The sequence below is a fragment of the Lynx canadensis genome, chromosome E2, assembly GCF_007474595.2.
Source record: "Lynx canadensis isolate LIC74 chromosome E2, mLynCan4.pri.v2, whole genome shotgun sequence".
NCBI classification, from domain to species: Eukaryota; Metazoa; Chordata; class Mammalia; order Carnivora; family Felidae; genus Lynx; species Lynx canadensis.
The window spans coordinates 9,751,228-9,775,450 of NC_044317.1; the positions used below are offsets into that span (position 1 = coordinate 9,751,228).

Genomic DNA, 24,223 nt, shown 5'->3' on the forward strand with positions numbered 1-24,223 from the left:
GGGAGGGACTTTGACTTTTTATTTCATACCTTGCCAGTCCTGTACGAGTATTCAGACCATATGCACATGTTACCATTTTTTGCCTTCTACATCTCTAAAAGTGATTACTACATCACCTAATATAGGTTATTACTTAACTTTAGACTCACAGAGATGGTAAGACCCTCAGAAAAAAAAATGGGCCCTGTTATTTCTGTCTTAATTTAACTCAAAACAATCCACAGAACTCAAGACAAGGGTTCATTTGAAATATACTGAATTTCAGGGGCGCCTGGGTGGCTCAGTCGGTTAAGCATCCAATGTCAGCTCAAGTCATAATCTTGCAGTTTGTGGGTTCAAGCCCCACGTCGGGCTCTGTGCAGACAGCTCGGAGCCTAGAGCCTGGAGCCTGTTTCGGATTCTGTGTCTCCCCCTCTCTCTGCCCCTCTCCTGCTCGTGCTCTCAAAAATAAACATTAAAAAAAATTTTAAATACATAAAAAGAGATTTACTGAATTGGAAATATTTCATTTGAAGTATACTGAAAAGGCAGAAATTAATCTTCCTTTTCTTTTTTTTTTTAAAGTTTATTTATTTACTTTTGAGAGAGCATGAACCGGGGAGAGGCAGAGATAAAGAGAGAGAGAGAATCCCAAGCAGACTCCACAAACCCAAAACATCAGACGTTCTCCTACAGGCACCATGGTGTGTTTCTTCGGACGGCAAGAAGTCTTCCACAGCGCCCAGGAAAGGAAGACGGCCTCGGCAAGGGCTGTCCGACCGCCCTCCCGCTCTGCTCCCAGCCACTCGAGGGTCTCCTCCTCCCAGGGCCGCCACACAGTCCATGCCCTCTGCCCAGTCTGACCTTCTCCGCCCCCCCCCACCCCCCCGGGTCTTTCCTGAGATGTCAGCTCAGTCACTTCCTTCTCGGGGACTCTGAATGTCCCCGCGTCCAGGCGTTACTCACCATTTCCAAGAACGACGTACACTTTCTAGGACCTAGTACTGCCATGTCAAGTTTTCACTGATGTTTACGTGTCTTTGGTTAAATCACACTTCCACCCTGGGCTGAAAGTTCTACAAAGACAGGGTTGCCTTAACAGAAGACCGCAGTACCTATGACAGGGTCCACGTCATAAATACACGAATATGAGACGAGCGAATGAACGAACACAGTCTACACTTCACACTGAAGCCCAGTGATCCTGTTACACAAGTGACCAACCTGGGCCACTCTCTGGCTCAGACCCGCTCATGTCTTCTTCCTCACTGACTCTGAGGTCCCAGTGACGCCCCGCAGCACCTCTGTCCCCCTCCTCCCCTGCCATTTGGCTCCAGCCACACCAGCCTCCCTGCTGACCCTGAATCCTCCAGGCACGCTCCCACGCCCGGGCCTTTGCACACGCCGCTCCCGCTGCTTAGAAAACACACACACCCCCCCCCCCCCCGCCCCGGGCACTGACGCAGCCTGCTGCCTTACTTCATCCAAGGGTCAGACCAGACGTCACAGCCTCAGAGGGTTCTCTGCGAACTGCCCAACCTCACGTAGTCCACGCTACCTACAACTGTTCGTCCCTCGCTCTGCTTTACCGTGCTTCACAGTGTTTATGACAACTTGGCAGTGTGTTCGGTATTAAACGTAATGACCCCTAAAAGTCTGTTTCTCCTACAGAAGGCAAGCCCAGGGGAGGACAGGGACTCTGTTCTGTTTGATATGCTGATTCCTTAGCCTCAAGAGTACTGCAGGCCTTTGGTAAATGTTTGTGCGCAACACCCACATCCACACAGAGAGAGAAGAGCAAAAAGTGAAAAACAGAGATAAGGTTAAAGCCCACTGCCCCCGCCCCCACCGCCTTCTAATCTTACAAGCCGTAAGCATAACAAACCCTTAGCTGCATACACGGCGTTAACCACATTTTATTTTTCTTAATAAATGAGCTGAATGAGTAAACATTCTCAAACCTCTGACTAATAAAGAAGATGACATTGACAATGAACCATAAACAAACGTGTGGATAATAACAGGCTTGCTTGCCCTTTCATTCATAAAATAAACAAAGAGAATATGACTTTAAAAATAAAGAAAAACGTTATTCCAAGAGCAATAAACTTTATGCACTGTACTAAAACCTCCATGTGTTTATCCGGCGTGTGTATCTGACAATTAAAAAAAAAAAAAAAAAAAAAAAGGTCAAGTGCTTGCTTACCCATTCTCCTAAAATGCGTGACACAGCTTCATTGGCCCTTGTCATATTCCTACAGGCGAGGATCACGTGTGCACCATGGAGGGCAAAAGACTTGGCAGTTTCAAACCCTATGGTTTAAAGGAAAGTCAACATTAGAAAACACAAATGCAAAACATTGACTCAGCTGAACGGCCTTTACTGAGCACCACACACATTACCCAAGTGGCTCTCAGCCAGAGGCCATCTGTCCCCTGGAAGACAGTTGCAAACACTAAGAGACATTTTCAGTGGTCACGACTGGGGATAAGGTGCTATTGGCAACTCGTGGGTAAAGGCGAGAAGTGCTACAAAATACCCTACAAAGCACAGGACGGTCCCCACGACGGGGAATCACCTGGCCCAAAGTGTCAGCATGGTTGAGGTTGAGCCCCATCCCCAAGATGAAGGCCAAGCCATAGGAAGAGATCACAGCACAGTCTGCCGTTTAATGACCATCTGAGAATGAGCAGATCCTGTGCTCAACACAAAGAATAAGGAATAAAGACTCAGACATGGTCACTGTCTTTGAAGAGTTCATGGTTTCTCTGCCGCTCCCCAACGCTCGCTCGCTCTCTCTCAAAAATAAATTAATATTCAAAAAATTTTTTTCAAGTGACCACACCAAATGTTGGCAAAGACGCAGAACAACCAGGAGCCTGCACACCACACACTGCTCTAAGGGCGAAATGGCGTGTCTTGTGAGCGGTGAGAAAGACCACACGGCAAACCCCGCAACAGCAAATGAACCAATCCTACTGGAGGGGGCAGGAACGTAATTCAGCCAACACCATATCAAACGGCCACCGACTGCTGTTTCCAAGATACCGTGAAGATGTGTGAGAGATCCGCGTACCAGTACCTCGCTGAGAGAGTCGTGTGAAAGAGTCTAGCAAAATCCATCCATTCTTATCTCCCATAGATCAAATCTTCACAGAGGCCAGTCTATTTATATAAACTAGCTCTCAAGGGAAGCCAGCACAGCATAGTGGAAAACTCAAACTCAGGAGTTCGACACACTTACGTTGACCGCAGCTCTAGCTATTTATAAGCTGTGGGCTATGCCTTTAACCTATCAGAAACCCAGCTATCTCTCCTTAAAATGAGGAGTAAGTAGTCAACTTACACTAAGAGCCTAACATAAAAATAGTAGGTAGAAAATAAATGTGAATTCCCAGTTCTTTCCAAAATCCTCAGGTCCTGTGTCTCTTCTGTGACTTGCAGGACCTATCAAATATAACACAGTCATTACGACTGAAAACTTAACACTCTCTCCTCCATCTGCTCCCAACGGCAAACCCAGGAGCTGACTGGCTTTAACATCAACCAGAATTTAAAGAAATTAGCTATAAGACCCACCATTCCATTTGTCTGAATACTGGCTCCAGAGAACACGTGAACTTGACTGTGGAAACAACTTGAGCTATTTTTCAGGTTATGCCAACTTCTGCATCCCAAATATTCACTTAGCGTTATCTAAGGAGAACCTCCTATATTTGAACCTGATGTTAACATACTGCCCAAAGGATTTCAAATCTGAAACATTTAACATCGAAATCTGTTTTCACCCTCTCTGGTGTATGTGGTGAAAGCTGCTTGAAACCTTATCTTCAAGCCATGAGGCCAGAAGACAATAATCTGGAATTTACTAATTTTGATCCGTGATGCCAACTTCACCACTTACCACCAGTGGCAAAGGACACCTAACATCATGGGCGAAAGAGAAAGAAGTAAAGCACCAGGTTTTACAGCCCAGCTGTTCCGAGACTGGATGGGGACAGGCCTAGGACAAAATCTTGCTAACCGATGTGCTACATCAATCGGACTAATGAAATACTGACAGCCATATGGAGGGAACATGAAGTGGCCAAAAATGACTTCACTTGCACTCCTAGGACTTTACACACCCAGAAGAGCTTGTTGAAAATGGCAGACTCTGTGTCCCTGTGAAACGTCCAGGTCAGAGCAATTACCAGAAGTATTTTTTGTCACATTTTCACCAGAGGGCGTAGGAAGAAAAAAATGATGCGGAGGAAGAATGGGGGACACAACACTCAGCCATTGGTTAGCAACCGTATTTTTAAAGGACTGAGAGAACACTGATACAATGCAGGGCCAGGCCCACCCCAGGGCTTTATTCATCCATTCACCAGGTTAACTGTAAACTCTGTAGAATCTGTGCCTTTCTGATCTCTGTATCCTATAGGACTAACACCCATTTGGATTCAATAAATATCTGCCGGAGGAATGAATGGTTCTTACAGGTGACTAATAGGCTACAACTCTGGGCTATTTCAAAGCAATCCAAGTTGTTTCAAACAACACGGACGGCTCTCTAACTTCCTTTTTACCAATGAATAAAATATTAAGATCCTGCAAAACAGGGCTCACCGAGGTTTTGAATGACACTACCTGGCAATCTGTAGGGGAAACGGCGTGTGCGTGTTCTATCCGAATTTATTTTTCCAAACAAGTCTCTTAAACCATGCTACTAACTCACTTGACAAAACGACCTACAGCAAAGGAATTTTTAGTACCAAGAGGAACAGGGACCACAGATCTGCACCCTCTCTGCTTTATGGAATCCCTGGCTGTGTTTACCATGCAGCCATATACTCTCCTGTGTCGTGGAGAATTACCCTCTGGCTCTTACATCTTCCTTTATCTGAGCAACGTGTTACATGTTGCCGGTCACCTGTTAAACGCTGCAAGACACAGCTCCATTTTCTTATCCTTTACAATTGCCTTTGGAGCCCCAACCAAAGCATGGAGATTTCAAAAGATGAAGGTTTAACAGGAAGGACAATAACACTAACACTCCTACAGTAAACCATCTCTCTAGAGTGTGGAGTTTTATAAAAAAAAAAAAAAAAAGAGGAGAAGGAGGAGGAGGAGGGAAGAGGAAGGAGGAGGAATAAAGGAGGAAGAGGAAAGAGGAAGAGGAGGAGTGGGGAGGAGGGAGAGGAGGGGGAGGAGGGGGAGGAGGGAGGTGGAGGGAGGTGGAGGGAGGTGGAGGGAGGTGGAGGGAGGTGGAGGGAGGTGGAGGGAGGTGGAGGAGAAAAACAAGAGGGAAAGGAAGAAAAAGGAAAGAAAAAAAAAAGTTTAATAATGTTACCTACTGCTAGAGTCCCGGCAAAGCTCATGAGGATAGCATCCCTCATGCTCCTAACACCGAGGCTGATGACCGGTTTAATTAGCTAAATGTAGTTGTGCTGAGCCAATCGTGCTCAGTGCCAAAGTTTGTGCAAAATAATGAAGGCAATGGTTTACTAAATTTAATAACCTGATTCATCTTATAAAAAATTAACTTGATGACAATGTTTAAATTGAACCGGCTTAACTGCACGGAGGTGGCAAGTGCATTCAGAAGAATATTTAAAGCTAATAATATAAAAAAAAAAAAAAAAAAAAAACAGAGAAGACATTTTAAAACACTGGGCACCATCCGCTTTCTAGCACTTGTTACGTCTGATCCAATCGGGAAGAGTAAGTGGCCATGAAGGTTAACATCTTGCTGTCGGGTTTAAAGATTTGCATATAAACATTAAAATACCATAAAAAGGAAAACACTCCCCCCAAAATGTTAAATACCTGCTTTCTCACACTAGATTTCATTCTCTAGAGTGGAGGCTACAAACTGCTCATCAAAGGATCAATCAAACCCACCGCCTGTTCTGTTTGGGCTCAAACACTGTTTCCCCCCCTCCCCCTCCTCCTCTCCTCTCCTCTCCTTTCTTTCTTCCCCTCTTCTACTTCCCACTTTCTCTTCCTCCTTTCCTTCCTAATATGAATTAGTCACCAGGATCAAAAAGAAAAAAAAAAAAAAAAAACACCCAAGAGATTATGTATCTGAGGGAAGATGTCCACCTTCTCTGAAAAAGATTAGGACAGGACCACACGGGGCCCCTGATCGCACTGCCGCCACAGGCTAGAGATGGGGTCTGTGCCCTCCTGTTGGCCATGGTCACCACCCACGCTGCTGACTTTACCTGCCAGACCCTTGCAGGCATTCGATGCTCGCGCGCACACGATACAGGTAAGATTCATGCTAGACACGATGCTCAAGCGTGGCCACAAAACTGCCTGGATCAGAATTTTCACATCCGAATTGCTGCATCTCAAAGAATGCTTCACACTGACCGGCTCAAGGCTTTATTGGAACCCCGTCAGGCCCCACTCTGTCAAGCATGAGAAGATCAGGACGCCAGCGACACCCCGCAAGACCAGGAGGCAGCACTCGCTTTGCGCTGGGCAACGCAGGGGAATGACTCGGGGACCTCCAAGAATCGGGATCCGGGCTGCGCATTTCGTGACCTGCCTTCTTTGCGTTTCCCAAATGTCACTGAGTGGGAGCAGAAACTCTGGGCGAGAACCATGCTGGGACCAGAGGATGTAAAAATGAACCAGTTGAGCCAAGAAAGGCCAAGACAATATCACGGACTGGAGACGGGGCCCGCGTGAATGAGGAAGAGGGAACGTGACAGAAGAAACCGTGTCTGGCAAGCAGAAACCGTGGGGTCCTGGCAGCCGGCAGGGAGCTGTGGAAGAATTTGGGCAGAGAGCAGCACTGGGAAGAATAATAATTAGTATCAGTATTACAACTAGATAATGACATGTTATACAGTGATACGTATTATATAGTTAAAATACTAATTATCATTATTATTATTTTATTATTTTATTCACTTAAGATCCCTCCGGTGGTCATACAGAAGGTGGGTAAGCTGAAGACACTGAAGCCTTGTGAACAGCCAGGAAGGGATAAGGTATCCTCGTAGGCTGAACAGCTAAGGGAAAAATGAGAAAATAATCTGGGAGGTAAACATCGCACCAAAGCCTGATGACTGCCTGAGTCTAGGTCTGAGGGAGAACCCCATGTCTCCACAGATGCCAGCCCGGCCCCGGAAGAGGTTGTCCACTGGTTTACGCAGGCAGTGAATATGGAGGAGGAGGGGTGGGTTTGTGCGTGGCGGTGGAGGGGGCGGGTGGAGCAGGTGACCATCCCCGGTCCAACTTACTGGCAGGACAGATAAGTGGGGACAGAGTCATGGATTCCTCAGGCACAATGGACATCAAGGTGGGAACCCAGTCCTCACAAATACGGACAAAGACCCTAGTTGCTAAGAACAAGGTCAGTTCTTTCCCTAGCACTCCAAGTCTCCTTCTGGTTTGGGTTTTTTTAATTTTCTCCATATTGTGGATTTACTTGGGCAGTGTCCCCATTTACTGTAAATTATGGTTTTAATTATCATTTTTATTAAGATGCCCAAAGGAGTTGGGGCTTACAGCACCCGTAATTTCTAATGGGTTGTTATTATTAATTTATAATTGAGAAACACTGGAGACAAATGATACTTGCAAATGCACACAATTAAAAGGCCAAGAAGAAGGTGATCCCCGCCCCCCAACATACCACTACAACAATCTTTAGGAATGAACGGATCAACAAGTTGCAGAACCTTCCAGCACCCACCAACTCCCCCACCCTGGAGCTCTACCAACACGTACAGAACAAGGTGAGCCTGAGGTCTTTCATCCTGAGTTAGCTTTGCGGAAAATTCAAACCTGGGGACAACTTTTGTGTTAATTCACCACTGCGTTCAGCTTCCCCAATATCCTCCCTGTAAGTACAAGGACTGAACTTCCCAAAGCGATCTGATTCATGTAAGTGAAATTATGGTGACTCCATGTTGACCACGACGCTGAAATCAGACGCTCTGAGGGCACTTCAAATGAAGGTCCAAGAGACATATTCACCAACGCCCTAAGGTCAGTGCCACAAGTGCAGTGACCAGATAACCCACCCTGCTGCTTCTGTCGCCACTTCAACTACCTGAACGTTTACATTTCCCTGCCACGCCATCTCAATTACGTAGTTCTCAGTTCCGAAGAGTCACAAATCACACTCGCTCAACACTAACTGTGACGGCCAACTCTTAATAAATTACAAAACTATACGGGCCTCTCCAGAGGAAAATAAGGCATCATCAGCCCTGCTTTTAAATGCATGTGTTACGGACAGCTGGCAACAAGTCCCAGCAATAGCCCTCGTAACATATGCAGGCCTCAAATATAATCGTTTACCAAAGAAAGATACCAACTGGAGAGGGAGGGATACAGCAGCAGGAAATGGCCACGTCACACAGAGCATCTTTTGGAAATACCGCCAGGCTGCATTTACGTGTTTTGGGCAGTGCAACACTAAGGCCGTAAGTTTTCTAAAACCACAGGGTAAATTCCAAGTGACTGTCTGGGATCCCTCAAGAGGCAAGACTGACCCCAGGCTGCCTACTTGTGCTGCCTGAGTAAGTTCTCATCCCACTGGGCAGGGACTGTGTGTACCCCATGTGTTCGGCATTACAGAGAAAATAGTGCCCAAAGATATTACAATTAACATGGTCCTAGGCAGCCCCAGTGAAGACAGACTTTGTAAGGACAACTAAATTGAGCATGGTCCATGCAGATCAGGGTCTGGTGGAACCAGGCAGCCACATATATCAATGGTGGGGGGAACAGGGGAGTGGGAAACAAAAGGACTCAACGTGGCTCAGTCAGGTGAGCATCCAAATCAGGTCATGATCAGCTCAGGTCACTTCAGCTCAGGTCATGATCCCAGGCTCTCAGGATTGAGCCCCATGTCAGGCTCCACATGGAGTGTGGGGCCTGCTTAATATTGTCTCTCTCCCTCTGTCCCTCTCCCTGTCTCCCTCCGCCTCTCTCTCCTTCAAAAAAAAATTTTTTAAATAAATAACAAAATGATTCAACATCTTTGGGGGCAATTGAGTTCTATCTATCAAATTGTACATGGCCACACCCTTTCACCCAGCTATTCCACGTCCAGAAACCTGTCCTACAAATACACTTGCCCATATGAGCAAATATGGGAGAGGAATGTTGCATAAACCAGCATTGCATAAACAACCAAAAAACCGGAATGAATCTAAACGTCCATTTCCCTGTTATACTTAAAAATTTTTTTAACGTTTTTATTCATTTTTGAGAGACCGAGACAGGGCGTAAGCAGGGGAGGAACAGAGAGAGAGAGAGGGAGACACAGAATCTGAAGGAGGCTCCAGGCTCTGAGCTGAAAGCACAGAGCCCGACATGGGGCTCGAACGCAGGAACCATGAGATCACGACCTGACCGACTGAGCCACCCAGGTGCCCCTCCCTGTTATGTGATTAAGAAAAAACATTGAAATTACAGAGTAACACATGTGATCCCCCTCAGTGACACACAAAGGTAGGGGAGGGACATGTTTAAATTTACACACTGACTACTTGGGCACATGAGCTATTGGTAGGGGCCTGGGAAGCCTCATTTGCATTTGTAGCATGGATGCCGGTTCCACTTTTTTTTTTTTTTTAATTTTTTCAACGTTTATTTATTTTTGGGACAGAGAGAGACAGAGCATGAACGGGGGAGGGGCAGAGAGAGAGGGAGACACAGAATCGCAAACAGGCTCCAGGCTCTGAGCCATCAGCCCAGAGCCCGACGCGGGGCTCGAACTCCCGGACCGCGAGATCGTGACCTAGCTGAAGTCGGACGCTTAACCGACTGCGCCACCCAGGCGCCCCTGCCGTTTCCACTTTTAACACACGCGTGTACACCTGAAAGAATAAGAGGCTAAATGTGAATGGCGGAATGTATCTAAGTGATCACAGTGGGCCTTTGCAAATTTTAACAGAGAGGAATCAAGGCAAGTGAGAAAGCAAAGAGAATACACCAGACGTGTTTCGAGCATCCTGGTTTTAGAGAAGCCCAGAGAAAGAAGGTGAAGAGGAGGACGCGGGAGCGAGCATCACTTCGTGCTGGGCCGCCGCCAGGAGCTTCAGGAAACACATTATCTAACTCTCAGATGCTCTTCACGGCAACCCTACGAAGGACCATTGTCATCACTGCATCTCTGAGAAAACCAACGGGCCCCAGAGGTCTTGGGACTCCCAAGATCAAAGGGAAAAGCTGAGTCTAGAGTAGGAGGAGTCCCCTGAGGGCAGGAAAAACCAAGCGGGAACACCCCTCACCAGCTCCACTGTCCCCTAATTGCCTCTGCTCCACTCGACTGATAGAAACTGATACGTACTCTTTGTGGCCCTGACGACACATGTTTACGTTTTCGACATCTGTGTGATTTAAGCTAAATCTTACTGAGCACGGTTGTCCTTCTGAAAGAGAGAAATGGTCCCCACGCCACGGGCTTCGGTGCCAACGGCCGACCAACAACGCCCGTTCCTTTTCTGTGTCATCTTGTCAAGGCAAAGGATTCAGGCCTCTTCAGCTACTTGATTACATAAACGTACTTACTTAATGGAATCTGTCCCCAAACTGTGATGCATTATCAAATTACCTTCTCTCTTATTTAATATTTCATCACAGGGCTCAGAATTAACACCATCCTTTGCTTTCACAAACATTTCTCTGTGCAAGGCCTATGAGACAGGATAACTAATCCACAGAAATAACGTTTCTCTCCACATTCTCCAAGGTCAACAACGTACAAGCACGGACTTCGCCGAACCCTGCCTCTCCACTTTCAACCAGTAAGTCCTTTTACAAGGGACGTTCTTAACACCCTAGGCTTACCAAGCTATGCTCAAACTTTTTCCTTCATTTCTGAAAGGTTTCAGAGCCAAACTTTGGAGATCGTTATTGAGGCCAAAGACAAAGACCTCCCCCCGCAACCACCCCCTCCCCCCTCCCAGTCTCAAGAAGAAAGTGGCGTCACGCTGGATTTTTTAGCAAACTGTACATATGGCACTTTTATAAATGCAGGCCAGATCCTTAGGGAGGTAAATAAAACAGGACAAAATAGAAGAAACAAAAAGCAAAGGCTTCCCATTAAACACACACACACACACACACACACACTCTTAAATCCAGCTTATTGGATGTAGAAACTAGTATGTATTTTCAAGGCTCTCAAGAAGGTACAGCTTCTTTTACTCTTTGGCAGTAATACAGGAAAGAACATGACAGCTCTGTATAACCTCTCACATTCAGGGCATGCTACTTTGGCCCAAGTCTATGCTCTTCGGAAGGCAACGCTTTTTCATAAGTAAAAAATCGCACGCATGCACGCATGCGCGCGCGCACACACACACGCGCACACTCCCCCCCTGGTGTTACCTCCTTACAGAACTCCCCACCCACAGCAGTATTACCAAGAGAACCACAGTGTCTCTGGTGCTTGCAAGTGGAAACGGTTTACCCTGAAGTTTGGCCTTTTTCACTTTGATGGATTAATTTATAGCCACTTCAAGAGGAGAGAACCCAACTCTGAATCTGCAAGCGCGCTGGATTATGTTACTGAGCAAGTTCATTGTTTTCACAGCTGGGCCAGGATTTCCTTTCACGACGGAGGCCTCCGTCACTTTGCCAGCCCGCTTGAGACGGGGTTCTTTATGCTGCAGAGCAAGCAGGGAGGCCGCGGAGGTCCCGCACCACACTTGTCCAGAAAAAGACCCCTTTCTTTTTTACTTTCTCAACAACCGATGGGGCCATGACCAGCCTATCTCCCAAAGCATTTTCCAATCTTGTCAATTAAGAAGCAGGGTTAGGAAGGGACTGTTCAAAAAAAGAAAAAAACAACTTCTCCATTCCACTGAGAGCTTCCAGAAATGAAAAGCCTTCCCCAAGCCCGCATCTTCAGTGGGAGCAATGCAGCCCGCTTTCTAATTCAAGCCCCTGCCCCCCCCTTTTTTATTTCAGATCGACCTTGACTCTCACCTTCTAAAAAGTGGTATATTACTTCGCCTCTTGAAAAGATTAAATTCTTTATGCTCCCAAAGTCATGTGGAGGTGCTCAGAACGCCACACTGGGAAAATTCACTTTTTTGAGGCTCACTTTAGAAGCGTCCAAATTGACTTTCATTCTCCACCGCTTATAACTTTGTAAGATGTAACTGCTCGGAAGTCTGACTGAGATTCTGCCGTTGAAACTGGATGTGTCGGGAGACAGGCCCACTAACTCTGCTCTCTGGATCCACCAGGGCCTGTGCTATAGTCAGACTTCCTCCAGCTTCTCCTTATGCAGAACAAAACCAGGAACTGGACGTTCACTGGCATGGGTTAGGGAGCAATCATTAAAACGAGAGATTTGCTCAAAACGTGCAATAAGGAGACAAAATGTACAGCACTTTAGAGCAGACTGAATTTAATGCAAAAACGCCCAAGAATAATCCTTTACCTTGTAGTCATTAAAGAAAAAGTATCCCTTGTAATCTATATAACCCAGATCATCCTAGAATCTTTAATATAATCACTTTTTTTTTTAAGTTTTACAAAATCTAACAGTGGCTTGGCTCTGTGTGTATTTGCATTGTTTGTTTGTTTTTAATGTTTTTATTTATTTTGAGAGAGAGAAAGACAGAGTGCAAGCAGAGGAGGGGCAGAGAGAGGGAAACACAGAATCTGAGGCAGGCTCCAGGCTGTGAGCTGTAGGCACAGAGCCCAAAGTGGGGCTCAAACCCACACACCACAAGATCACGACCTGAGCCGAAGTCACTTAACCAAATGAGCCAGCCACTATCTCATTGTGACTTGAAAAAAAATTTTTTTTTTCTTAAACTAAATTGCTACTTCTGATGAGTCCTCTTGCAACAGTCACACAGTCCACGGCCATCCTGCATGGAAGGTACCAGCAACGCTGGCTTTCAGAAGGGGAAGTACACACAAGTCTTCACTTCCTTCCACAAGCCAGGCTGCTCGAAACATAACAAAGCACAAAGAATCGTTACCAGTTTGACGCTTACCTTTTTGATAAGGCACTCTGTAATTACAGTGCCTGGGTCCCCAAGAGACATATAATTCGTAAGAGAAATTCTCCGTTTCTCCATCACTTTTTAAGCTGAGATCTCCTTAAACAAAATCAGACCCACCGACGAGGGGGAAAGGGGAAGGAGTTTTTAGTTTGATAACATTTTGTTTTCGAACACCATGATGAGGGATTAGTGAAACACACCAATTTTAAAATCTACCTCTCAGTAAACGTGTAATCTAACCATCAGCTGTGATCTGGCACCTGCTTGGCATGAATGTCAGAGATGAGCAGGGCGCCTTCCAGCTGAGGTTGATTTTTGCCTCACTCCTGAGGATGCGGCCAGATGTGAATTTGTGTTTGGCTCCCCTCTTACCACTGCCGCCTCTGGGCCAAGAAGGTCCCAGTAGGAGTCCCCACGCAGGTAATATAGACGATTAGGGATTAGGCTTAACTTCATTTCAAAAAAGGAGAGCGAGTGCTCTGAGCTGGTTAAGACACACGGGCCCTGATAGAGGACTCCAGCTTGCACGCAGCTTCAGTCCAAACTCAGAGCCTGGAGGGGTCTCAGTTCCCAGCAGTGGGAGCCTGTGCAATTGGGGAGCAGCCACAAAAGATTCCAATGGAGATTCGCCCTCCTAGGATAGATAGCTGGAGGAAGCGTGCGCAACTAGATGTTTTACTTGGCTCAAACGTGCAGCCGGCCCCGCGAGCACATAACGTTTTAGAGGCTCTATTAAGACAAGGTGTACTAGCTTTTCTTCAGTGCTTTAAGACAGAGAAAGGAAACAAGAAATCAAAGAATTTCTTGGAGGCAAGACAGAGTGGGAGGCTTACAGGTTGTTATGGACTGAACTGTGTCCACCTAGAATTCCCACTTTGAGCCCCAACCCCTGACGTGACTGTGTTGGAGACAGGGCCTCTGAAGGGGTGGTGAGGGTGGGAGGTCAGGAGGGTGGGGGTCTGACCCAAATACCCCTGGTGCTCTTCTGAGAAGAGAGGCGGCAGAGATGTGTGCACACACACAGGAAAGACCAGGTGAGGACAGGGCAAGTAGGAGGCAAGCAGAGAGGCCTCAGGAGAAACCAAGCCTGCCCGCACCTTGATCTTGGCCGTCTAGCCCCCAGAACCATGAGAGGTACGTTTCTGCCATTGAATCACCCAGTGGGTGATATTTTGTTACGGCAACCTGAGCAAACTGATACACTGCTGCTTTTGACCAGATAAGCTCTCTCCCAAGCTTCCTGGCCTCAACTACAGCGAAGTAAAATCAAAGAATTTAGGTCATCCCTAAACGAGGCAAGTGAGTAAGGTGGAGGAGATGAGACTTCTATTGGTCAGAAATCTGACTTGTCTTTGGGGTTTCTCTTGGGAAACTGAAGAACATTATCCACAAACAAGAGAGAGTTAAGTTCTTGCCACTCAACGAGTGGCAGCAGCATCAGCTGGGAACTCAGAAATGCATATTCTCAGGCCCACCCACACCTGCTGCAGCAGAGAGCTGGGTAGGTGCTGGGCCCGGTGATCTGGGTTCTAATGAGCCCTTCGGGGCCTTCAGATGCTTGTTCAAGGTTGAGAACTTCTGGTCTCGTTAACGCCCAGAACTCCCCTTCTCTAACAACACACGCTGTCTAGTGTTTCACACGTACGCACTATTACATCAAGGTCCCATTTAACTCCCAACGCCGTGGCTGCACAAGGCTACTACCCCTATTGTACAGACAAGAAAACTGAGGCTCAGAAAAGCCAACGTCCAACAGCTAGTAAAGTGGAAGGGTGAACACTGGACCCTGGGACCTGATTGCCTCTAAAGTCCCTTGCAGATTCCTCCTAGGCAAAGCCCGTCCACTTTCTCTCTGAGCCTTGGTCCCCACCCCTGGGAATCTCATGAATCTCATGGCAGGAAATTATTTACATGCCTCCTTTTCTGACCAATGTCCCATCAGGGTTACTCTTTGGAGTCAGACCCACCGGAGTTAGGCTCCTGCCTCTGTCACATTCTGGAAGCCTTTGAGCCTTGAAAAGGCTGCTGAATATTCTGGGTTGAACTGTGCCCCCCATCCCCACCTCAAAATTCGTATGCTAAATAGGGGCACTTGTACCCCAATGTTTATAGCAGCACTCTCAACAATAGCCAAATTATGGAAAGAGCCTAAATGTCCATCAACTGATGAATGGATAAAGAAATTGTGGTTTATATACACAACGGAGTACTACATGGCAATGAGAAAGAACGAAATATACACCATGGAGTACTACATGGGAATGAGAAAGAACGAAATATAGCAACGTGGATGGAACTGGAGAGTGTGATGCTAAGTGAAATAAGCCATACAGAGAAAGACAGATACCATATGTTTTCACTCTTATGTGGATCCTGAGAAACTTAACAGAAGACCATGGGGGAGGGGAAGGAAAAAAAAAAAAAAAGAGGTTAGAGTGGGAGAGAGCCAAAGCATAAGAGACTCTTAAAAACTGAGAACAAACTGAGGGTTGATGGGGGGTGGGAGGGAGGGGAGGGTGGGTGATGGGTATTGAGGAGGGCACCTTTTGGGATGAGCACTGGGTGTTGTATGGAAACCAATTTGACAATAAATTTCATATATTGAAAAAAAAAATTCGTATGCTAAAGTCCTAACCCTCAGTATCTCTGAACGTGAGCTTATTTGGAGATAGAGTCTTTGCAGAGGTAATCAGTTCAAGTGGGGTCATCAGGGTGGGCCCTAATCCACTGTGACTGGTAAAAATGTGGACCCAGCGTGCACACAGGGAGGACACCAGGGGAGCACATGCAAACCCGGGAGAGAGGCCTGGACCACACCCTTCCCTCACAGCCCTCAAAAGAAGCCATCCCTGTGAACACCTTGATTTTGGACTCCTGGCCTCCAGAACTGTGAGGCAATACATTCCTGTTTAAGCCACCCACTCTCTGGCACGTTGTTACAGCTGCCCCAGGAAATTACTATATTTAACTTCTAGGAGCCTCAGTTTCTTCATCTGTACAAGGGGATTATTAAGAAGAGGTTACTCCTTCAGAGTTGTAGGAATATCAAATGAGTTATGCAGAGTTCTCGGCCGGCAGCAAGCTCTCAACACATCAGGTTTATTATTAATACAACATTAGCTAAAACGCCCTCCGTGTGATTTATATCTCAAATTTTCCTATAGAAATCTAAACATCTGTCCAGGAGGCTAAATAGAATAAATGATTCTTAGCCTCCCTAGTACCTATTCAACAATTAATCACTAGTGCCAATTCCTTCCAAAAAAGCATTTAGAGCAGTATATTATAAACACCCACATACAACACAGGAATTTTAACTAACTTGAAAATCAGAGGTTGCTAGGGACAAGGGGTAGAATAACAAATTGGTGGGGCAAAGAAGCAGAAAGAAAATTTCTGTGGAGATGTAAATGTTCTGTATCTTAATTATGGTAGTGGATTGCTGGAATGTACACATTTGTCAAAGGTCACATGCACAATTAAAACGTGTGACCTTTGTTACGTGAAACTTTTACTTCAAAAAGCTGTTTTTTTAAGCGAATGCATATGCCCCTATTAAGAAAGAAAAAAAAGAAAAAGGTGATCTCCCAGAGAACTAGAGTAAGCTGACTACTTACGTGAGCATTCAAAAATATTAGCTCGAGCTTCCTGGCAACCAAGGTAATGAGAGGAAATAGAATACTTTGTAATGCCCTCCCTTATTAAATGAGAAAAAGCATATCAAATTTTTAGAAGAGATGAGCTCTACTTTCTTAACAACTCTTAAATTTTGCTGGAGAAATCCTTATACGAGAAACGCGTTAATAAGATAAACCTGTGGTTTGCAAACTTTGTTAATTCTGCTCTATTAAAATAACATGAAAGAAGCCATAGACAAAGTGTAAATGACGGGCATCACTGTGTTCCAATAAAACGTTATTAACAAAAGTAGGCAGGGGAGGGCTGGTTTTGATCCATGCGCCATAGTTTAGTTGTTGACCCCCCAGAGGAGACAATGCACTTTCAACATTCAATTCTAAGCTGCGCGAAGCCAAACGAGAACAAAGTATGGAAGGACATGTGGCTGACCTTGACCTTTCTAGAACCCGTGTGGATAACAATGACAGAAAACTGAACTTTAGATAGTTTTCAAGATTCCATGAAAGTATCTGTGAAAGACAATCTCATTAAGACATATATAAAACAAATTTTTAAAGTATTCAATTTGCATCAAAATCTTATTATACTGCCTCACTCTCAATTTCATTCAACTCACTATAACTGCACTGGCTTTTCATTGCAGTGCTGGATGGTTAACTATAAACTACATCCTGCCTCTCCCTTTGTGTGTAAAATTGACAAATGTGTTGTTTTTGGACTCCAGAATTCTGGAGAAAGCCAACTGAAATGAATTAAGATGACTAATGAGTTGATTCTGTTTCCAATCCAACAAAATGTTAATGTAAGAACCATGTCATATGATGCTATGTGTTTTAGTTCAAATTTAACATCCAATATTGAATAAGGCAGTTTCTAAGTAAATTACTAAGCTAAAAATATTCTTTCTGCATAGCAAGAACTCCATCTTGTTTAAAATAAATGGAAATTTGAACATCTTTGCTCAGATCAGCCTAAATAAGAAATTAGAAAAAATGCAAACCTCCATTATCGTCAACAGTATTGATTCCATCTTTCTGGAAAAAGTAACACAATACTGGATATCAAAGAAAACAGTTCATTTACATCGTGACTTCGAGCAAAGTTCTACAGGGAACAAACACTTAGTCAAAACCATGCTTTTCCAGCATGCCAGGTAGGTGATCACGTCCAAGGTGAGTGATCAACAAGACACCATAAAAACAGTCGTGACACTGACAAGCCAGGTGTCTTTGAACATCCAGCTACTACAGGGTACCTGGCATTCCTAGCTCTTTTGCAGCGTGAGACTGTTTTTACAAATGTTTTCATTGCATTTACTTAGCACTTGGCAGAGGGGCCGCTGTGGCTCTAACACATTGCTACACAGTTTTGTTTTAAAGTAAATGAACATTAGTTTTCCGTCACATAATATTGGACTAATTTCTATATCCACAGAAGCAGTAACTATGACACTTTCAAAAGCTGTTGGAAGTACTACAATGCCAACGTAATTCCATAAACATTTACCACATGCCTTCCGTCACTAAGACCCTATATGGCAGGTCTTAGATGTTCAGCTCTCATACCAAATCTTTCTAGTTGTCTTAAATTAGGGACATCTACCGACCACCAAAAGAGGAATTTTATAATCACCTTCACTGTGAAAATAGAATCTATTAAGAGATTATTTAAAAAGAGAAATCAATAATTGGGGGGAGGGTAACTTTCAAACAAATAAAAAAAGAAATTTAAAATTTTATAAGGAAGAATTTAGAAATCCAGGGTCTAGAAATGGAAACTACATAAAATATATGTATTTTGCCCCTAGGTTTTAGATTCAACTATGACAGCCTGTCAGTAACTGATTTTTTTTTTCATTACCTGACAGTTACTTAGGAAATTTCCATTGTTCAGCACAGGATAATTCTGAAATCAATAATTCTATACTAATTACATGCTGATAAATTTCCATCAGAAAAGTAATCATTACAATAAAAAGTTAACAGAAACATCTCTAGGCATATTTTATTTCTAGTTCTATTCAATCCAATGACTTTTTTTTACGAATAAAAGCACTCTCCAAAGCAGGTCTCTATTTACCTGCTACTAATGATTATAGCTCCTTAAAAGTATCCGGATTTCATAATTCAGTGTCTATTTCTTCCCCCCAAAATTGCACACAAGCGCCCAGGTACGAATATATCTGTCTTCCCCCTGTGGAAAGGGGCCAGAGGTTCCAGGACATTCTCAAAGGAGGACAGAGGCCTGGAATTCTTTTTTTTTTTTTTTTTTTTTTTAAGCAGAAAGCTGTGAAAACATTTTGTTTGTTCCCCTGAAAGGTAAACGGAAAGAAGTCGAGTACTGTGTACTTGACAAAATAGACCGAGCCTCAGAACAAGTCCACTGTGCAATCATCCCATCTCCAGCATCAGGGGCCTTAACCGTTAAGAGTCCAAATCCCTACATGACACTCAAACTGTCTCTGCAGCGTCCTCAGGAAGAAGCCGCCCAGCCTGGGCTGACACACACCTCTGTGCCCAGGAACTCGTTTGCTCCCGGCAGCCTGTTCTGTTATTGGAAAGCAAGCAATTCCCCACTTGCTTCCTAACGGATGATAAAAACAAGGCAAAAGAACAACTACTTTTGAAAATCATTCACCATAAGAAAGTAAGCTCCACGGAGGCGGCGGCAGAGATGGGGGGGGGGGGAGCAGATATATTTTGTTCACTGATGTAACCCCAGATCCTAGAACAGAGCTAGGCACTCAGTAAGTATCTGTCAAAAGAATTAGTTGTCGAAGGTCCCCAACGCCTAGGCAGCACCAATACCAGAAGCAATGCCTCTTCTACAGCCCGATTTTTAATGGGTCGAACCATGTCACTCCAAAAAATGTACAGTGAAGCCCTAAACCCCACCCCAGGAGCTCAGAATGTGACCTTATTTGGAAATAGGGCCTTTACAGAAGTCAATCGAGTCAAAATCAGAACATTAGTGTGGGCTCTAATCTGGTATGACTGGTGTCCCTGCAAGAAGGGGTAACTTGGACCCGGAGACAGACACAGACGGGAAGGGACGCAGGGAGCAAGCACATCGAGGGAAGATGAGAAAGAGACGAGTTCCACTGCCAGAGCCAGGAACCGCCTGCGGCAGCCGGAAGCTGGAAGCGGCAAGGAAGGATCTGCCCACTTCAGGTTTCAGAGGGAGCAGGGCCCTGCCCACACCTGCACAGCACACTTTCAGCCTCTGGAACCTGGAAATAACTTCCTGCTGCTGCCAAAGCCCAAGCCAACGAAGACAACAGTGGAGGATTCTTCCCAAACTGGGACTGATCAATATCCCTGACAGACAGCCTTTTAACCTTGGGCCGGGGCGGGAGGGGAGGGTTGGCTGGCGGTGGTTTTTGGAGCTCAAGAGACTCGGTAATGGTGCAGGGTGCACCGTACTGGGTCCGTCCCTGACACTTGCACGTATCCCAGTCCGACTCTGCTCCGGCCGCTGCTGCGACCACCAGCCCACGCCAGGCAGCTGGACAGACTCACCCGGGGCTGCAGGGTGGCGTTTCCCTGACCCGGCAGCACAGCGCACCTGCACAGAACAGCTTGGGATTCAGCCACGTGCAACCCCAAAATGCTGGGGCATAGTACCTACAGGACTACCCTCGTGTGGTGGGGGTGGAGGCCGGCAGACAAACGCCTTCCCTTTCGTTCTGCGGGCGGACAGCTCTGAGAGGCACCTCAGAAGGTTCCTCCGCAAGTCCACGAGCTGAATGCTAGTGGCCCACGGCTTCGCCCAACTCGGTGACACATCCCTACCCCACCTCTCCCTCCCTCCTTGTCTAGTCCTCTCCTTCCTCACTTGAGTTCTCTGAAATCACGTCCCAAATTATCCACAGATAAACCTTTGTCTCAGGTTCTGCTTCAGGGGGGAGCCCAAGCTAACATTTAAAAACCTCTTAAAACATTTGCAGTATAGAAAACCTCCTTAGTTTTTATAAAACCAGAGTGCACGGAAAAGCCCCCTACCCCCAATTCTAACCAGTTGAATGCTGCTTCCTTGTAGAATACTGTCCATCGGTCCCCAATCCTGTTCCCTGAAGGACGCCGGGTTGTTGCTCCCGCTCCCGGAGAGCTGTTGCAAGAACTAAGTTACGTAGACCTTCGCCTCCACCGATGAACAGGTGCTCCTGGGACTTGATCTGATGACTTTGCGAGCCCTCAGCAGGTCCGCGGCTCCAATCAGAAATGAACACAATATTCCACAGGTGGTCTGATCACCGGGATTGTTTACTTTTCTTTGCAACAAACCATGAAAGTTTCAGCCACCCGAAGGTATGAACAAACGGGTTGTCTACCCCAGAGCCTTTCCTCCTGCAAAGGTTAAGGGGTTGCAAGGAACGTCGCACGGCAGAAACTTCTCTGAGCAGCTGTAGGTAATCGAGATGCCAAACGATGATTGCAATTCAGAAGCCCCGTTTTCAACATGTGTTCCCCTTTCACATCAGTGGAGTGGTACATTAAGCACTTTACTCTCACTCTCCCGCAGCGTGGAGCACATGGTTTTCGCAAGCTTGATTACGGTCTATGGCAGTTGGGTGATTGCTACTGAAGTCAAGCAGACGCCCGCTGACATCTCAGAGTGGGCTCCCCCTAATGTGTTTTATTATCATACAGGGAAAAAAAAATAAACTATTCTGAAAAATACTCAATCAAAGAGATATGGATTCTTACCATATCTTTACTTCGGGGGGGGGGGGGCGCGGCGGAGATTCAATTAAATCCGGAGACATTTACCCGTGTCCCTCCATATTCCAAGCTAGGGAGGACCAAAACCCACAAGGAATGTGCACTTGGAGGCTGCTGAAAAGTCAGGGCAGGACTCAGTCTCTGATCCTCCTTTCCCCTTTTGTTTTCACAGCCCTATCTTGGGCTAACCACATCACGCACATCCTTACTGCTCAACTGAGTTCTAATGAAGCATTATAAAAAAATAAAACAAATTAGTTGCATGTTGTAAACGTCCGTTGGCAAGTGTAATAGCGCGGCTCTTAATATGAGAAGTGAATTTAATAAAATTTAAAAGAAATATTTCACCGAAGACAGAGTAATTAAAAGGCACACTGTGCTGTCAGCAAAGCTGGGCTGGCTCCGGCAGCATTAGCAGAGCGAGTGGTGCTGCTGTGGGCTGCTCGGAACGTTTCTGCAGCGCGACCACCGGCTCTCCAAGAGATGGTGGAGCCAGCCACTCAGACCGCCGTCCAGGACACCGTCTTCCAGACCACTTCCATCCCTTCGCCACTTGGAAAAAGCTGATTTGTTCAGGGGCGACTGGGTGGCTCGGTCGGTTAAGCGTCCGACTTCAACCCGGGTCGTCTCATGGTTCGTGGGTTCGACCCCACGTCAGGCTCTGTGCTGACAGCTCGGAGCCCGGAGCCTGCTTCGGATTCTGTGTCTCCCTCTCTCTCTGCCCCTCCCCTGCTGCCACTCTATCTCTCTCTCTCTCAAAAATAAACAGACATTGAAAAACAATTAAAAAAAAAACGGATTCGTTCAAAAGAATTCTTGCTTCCCTGGAGTGGGACGTGCTCCCCGCCTCTAGCAGTGGCTCGCTGACCTGCTCGGTGCTTTTCACTTCCTCCCGTGCTGTTTGTGATGCTCACGTGCTCTGGAAAAGGTCTCGGTCCAAATGGATGTGGGAACGCACAGGCCTGCTTTACTCTGTTCTGCCACAAGTCTGAATACTGTTCACATGGCGCACGCACAACCACGGCTTTGCACAAGCCCTTTCACTACCCTCCATTAGCAATTTTGTAAGCTACCGAGGGGCAGTTGAACAACACAGGCAAATATTTATCGAACTCCCCAAGTGGACCAGAGATGGTGGGGCGGCCGGCTGTGGAACTGCACCCCGGTAGGCTGGTTCATGAATTTGAAACTCAAGTGATTTTTCTTCCCTATTTCATTCAAGTGTGCATCTTCAACCAGTTCCTTTTTACCTCTTAAGAAACACTGTGACCCTCTGTGCATCGGCACCCATGGGAAATTATCCGTGGTAAATTTTTTTTTAAGGATAAACGTGAAACTCAGTTCTGGAGACAGAACAATAGATGAGGTGACTCATGGTGAGCAATATGAGGTGACAGCCACCACATCACGCTGGGTGCTTTTCATCTCATCTCAGTGGATTCTCCAGCTCTGTGAAGCTGGTGTCGTGGTACCCACTAGTACATGACGACACTGAGACTCAGGGGTTAAGAAGACAGGAAGACAGTCTGAGGCCCCCAGAGTTAGCAAGTTGGAAAGTAACAGAAGTTCCAAAAAAGAAAAAAAAAAAAAAAAGGAAAGAAAGAAAGAACACTGTGTCTAGTTATGTAAGAAAAGAGCAAGGGTCATAATCTGAAAGAAAACCAGGGAGTGGACTGTGGATACTCGTGTGTGTTAAGAGTCTGACTTTCCTGGGGCGCCTGGGTGGCTCAGATGGTTAAGCGTCCGACTTCCGCTCAGGTCATGATCTCGCGGTCTGTGGGTTCGAGCCCCGCGTCGGGCTCTGTGCTGACAGCTCAGAGCCTGGAGCCTGTTGCAGATTCTGTGTCTCCCTCTTTCTCTGACCCTCCCCGGTTCATGCTCTCTCTCTCTCTCTCTCTCTCTCTCTCTCTGTTTCAAAAATAAATAAATGTTAAAAAAAAAAATTTTTTTTAAAAGAGTCTGATTTTCCTAAAGTTTAATAATTTAAACCACATTAGGGCGCCTGGGTGGCTCAGTCACTCGACCATCAGACTCTTGATTTCAGCTCAGGTCACGATCCCAGGGTCCTGGGAATGAGCCCCACATCGGGCTCCAGAATGAGCCTGGAGCCTGCTTAAGATTCTCCCTCCCCCCTCTGCCCCTCTCCCCCACTCGCATGCACACGCTCTCTCTCTCAAATAAAAAATTTGTAGTATATGGGCGGCCAAAGCAAGCACATAAAATGAAAAATTTTTAATTAAGGAAAGCAATAATTTTAACCGTACTAGTGTTTTATTGCTGGAGGGCAGGGGACAGGGGCGGGGGGATAGCATTCCCATTTCAGATGTGTCTTTCTGGGGGAAGGGGCCTCCGTCTGTGTTAACACCCCGGGCCCCTCCGTGTTGCCCTCACTTGCCCCTGCCCGGGGAGGCGGTACAACCCCCGTGGTTGGGAAATCGGAGAGGACTGCACCCACACGGCACCGCCTCTCCCATCCTCTTACAGAAACCACACACCCTGTTCTGCTGTGCGGCAGCTGCACGCTGCAGGGGTGGACTCTGCCCTCGCTGGAGGTCCAGCGGTGTCCAGCGCTGACCCATCACCCCGTCCGATTCTGGGGTTCAGGATGAGAAAGCCCACGAGCCCACACATATAAATCGTGCTCTCCAGTATCCACTGGACCAGTTGCTGAGGTGACACTTCAGTCTTCCGTGTGCCTCATCGTCTGTCCGATGTCTCAATTCCCTCAAAACTCGGGAAGGGGACAGTGTGTGACTTGCTCCGGACCTCAATACCTCTTTAAGGGGCCAGCAGACCAATCTGTGCCCCGATTTCTCCCTTTAGCATAAAGAGGTCTATGTTCCTCAAGTCTCTGGAATTGAAAGAGAGTGTGGCTACACATTTCAAAACAGTTTAGAACTTAT

The 24,223-nt window shown here is 46.2% G+C and overlaps 1 protein-coding gene across 3 annotated transcripts in view; it reads right to left on the reverse strand.

Annotated features, from left to right (window-relative positions):
- WWOX (WW domain containing oxidoreductase) overlaps nt 1-24,223 on the reverse strand; it is a 976,622-nt gene that overhangs the window by 924,559 nt on the left and 27,840 nt on the right. For all 3 annotated transcript variants that reach the window (XM_030298626.1, XM_030298628.1, XM_030298629.1), the window contains exon 5: nt 2,186-2,292. In XM_030298626.1, the coding sequence (XP_030154486.1) occupies nt 2,186-2,292 (107 nt within the window). The remainder of the gene's footprint in view (nt 1-2,185; nt 2,293-24,223) is intronic.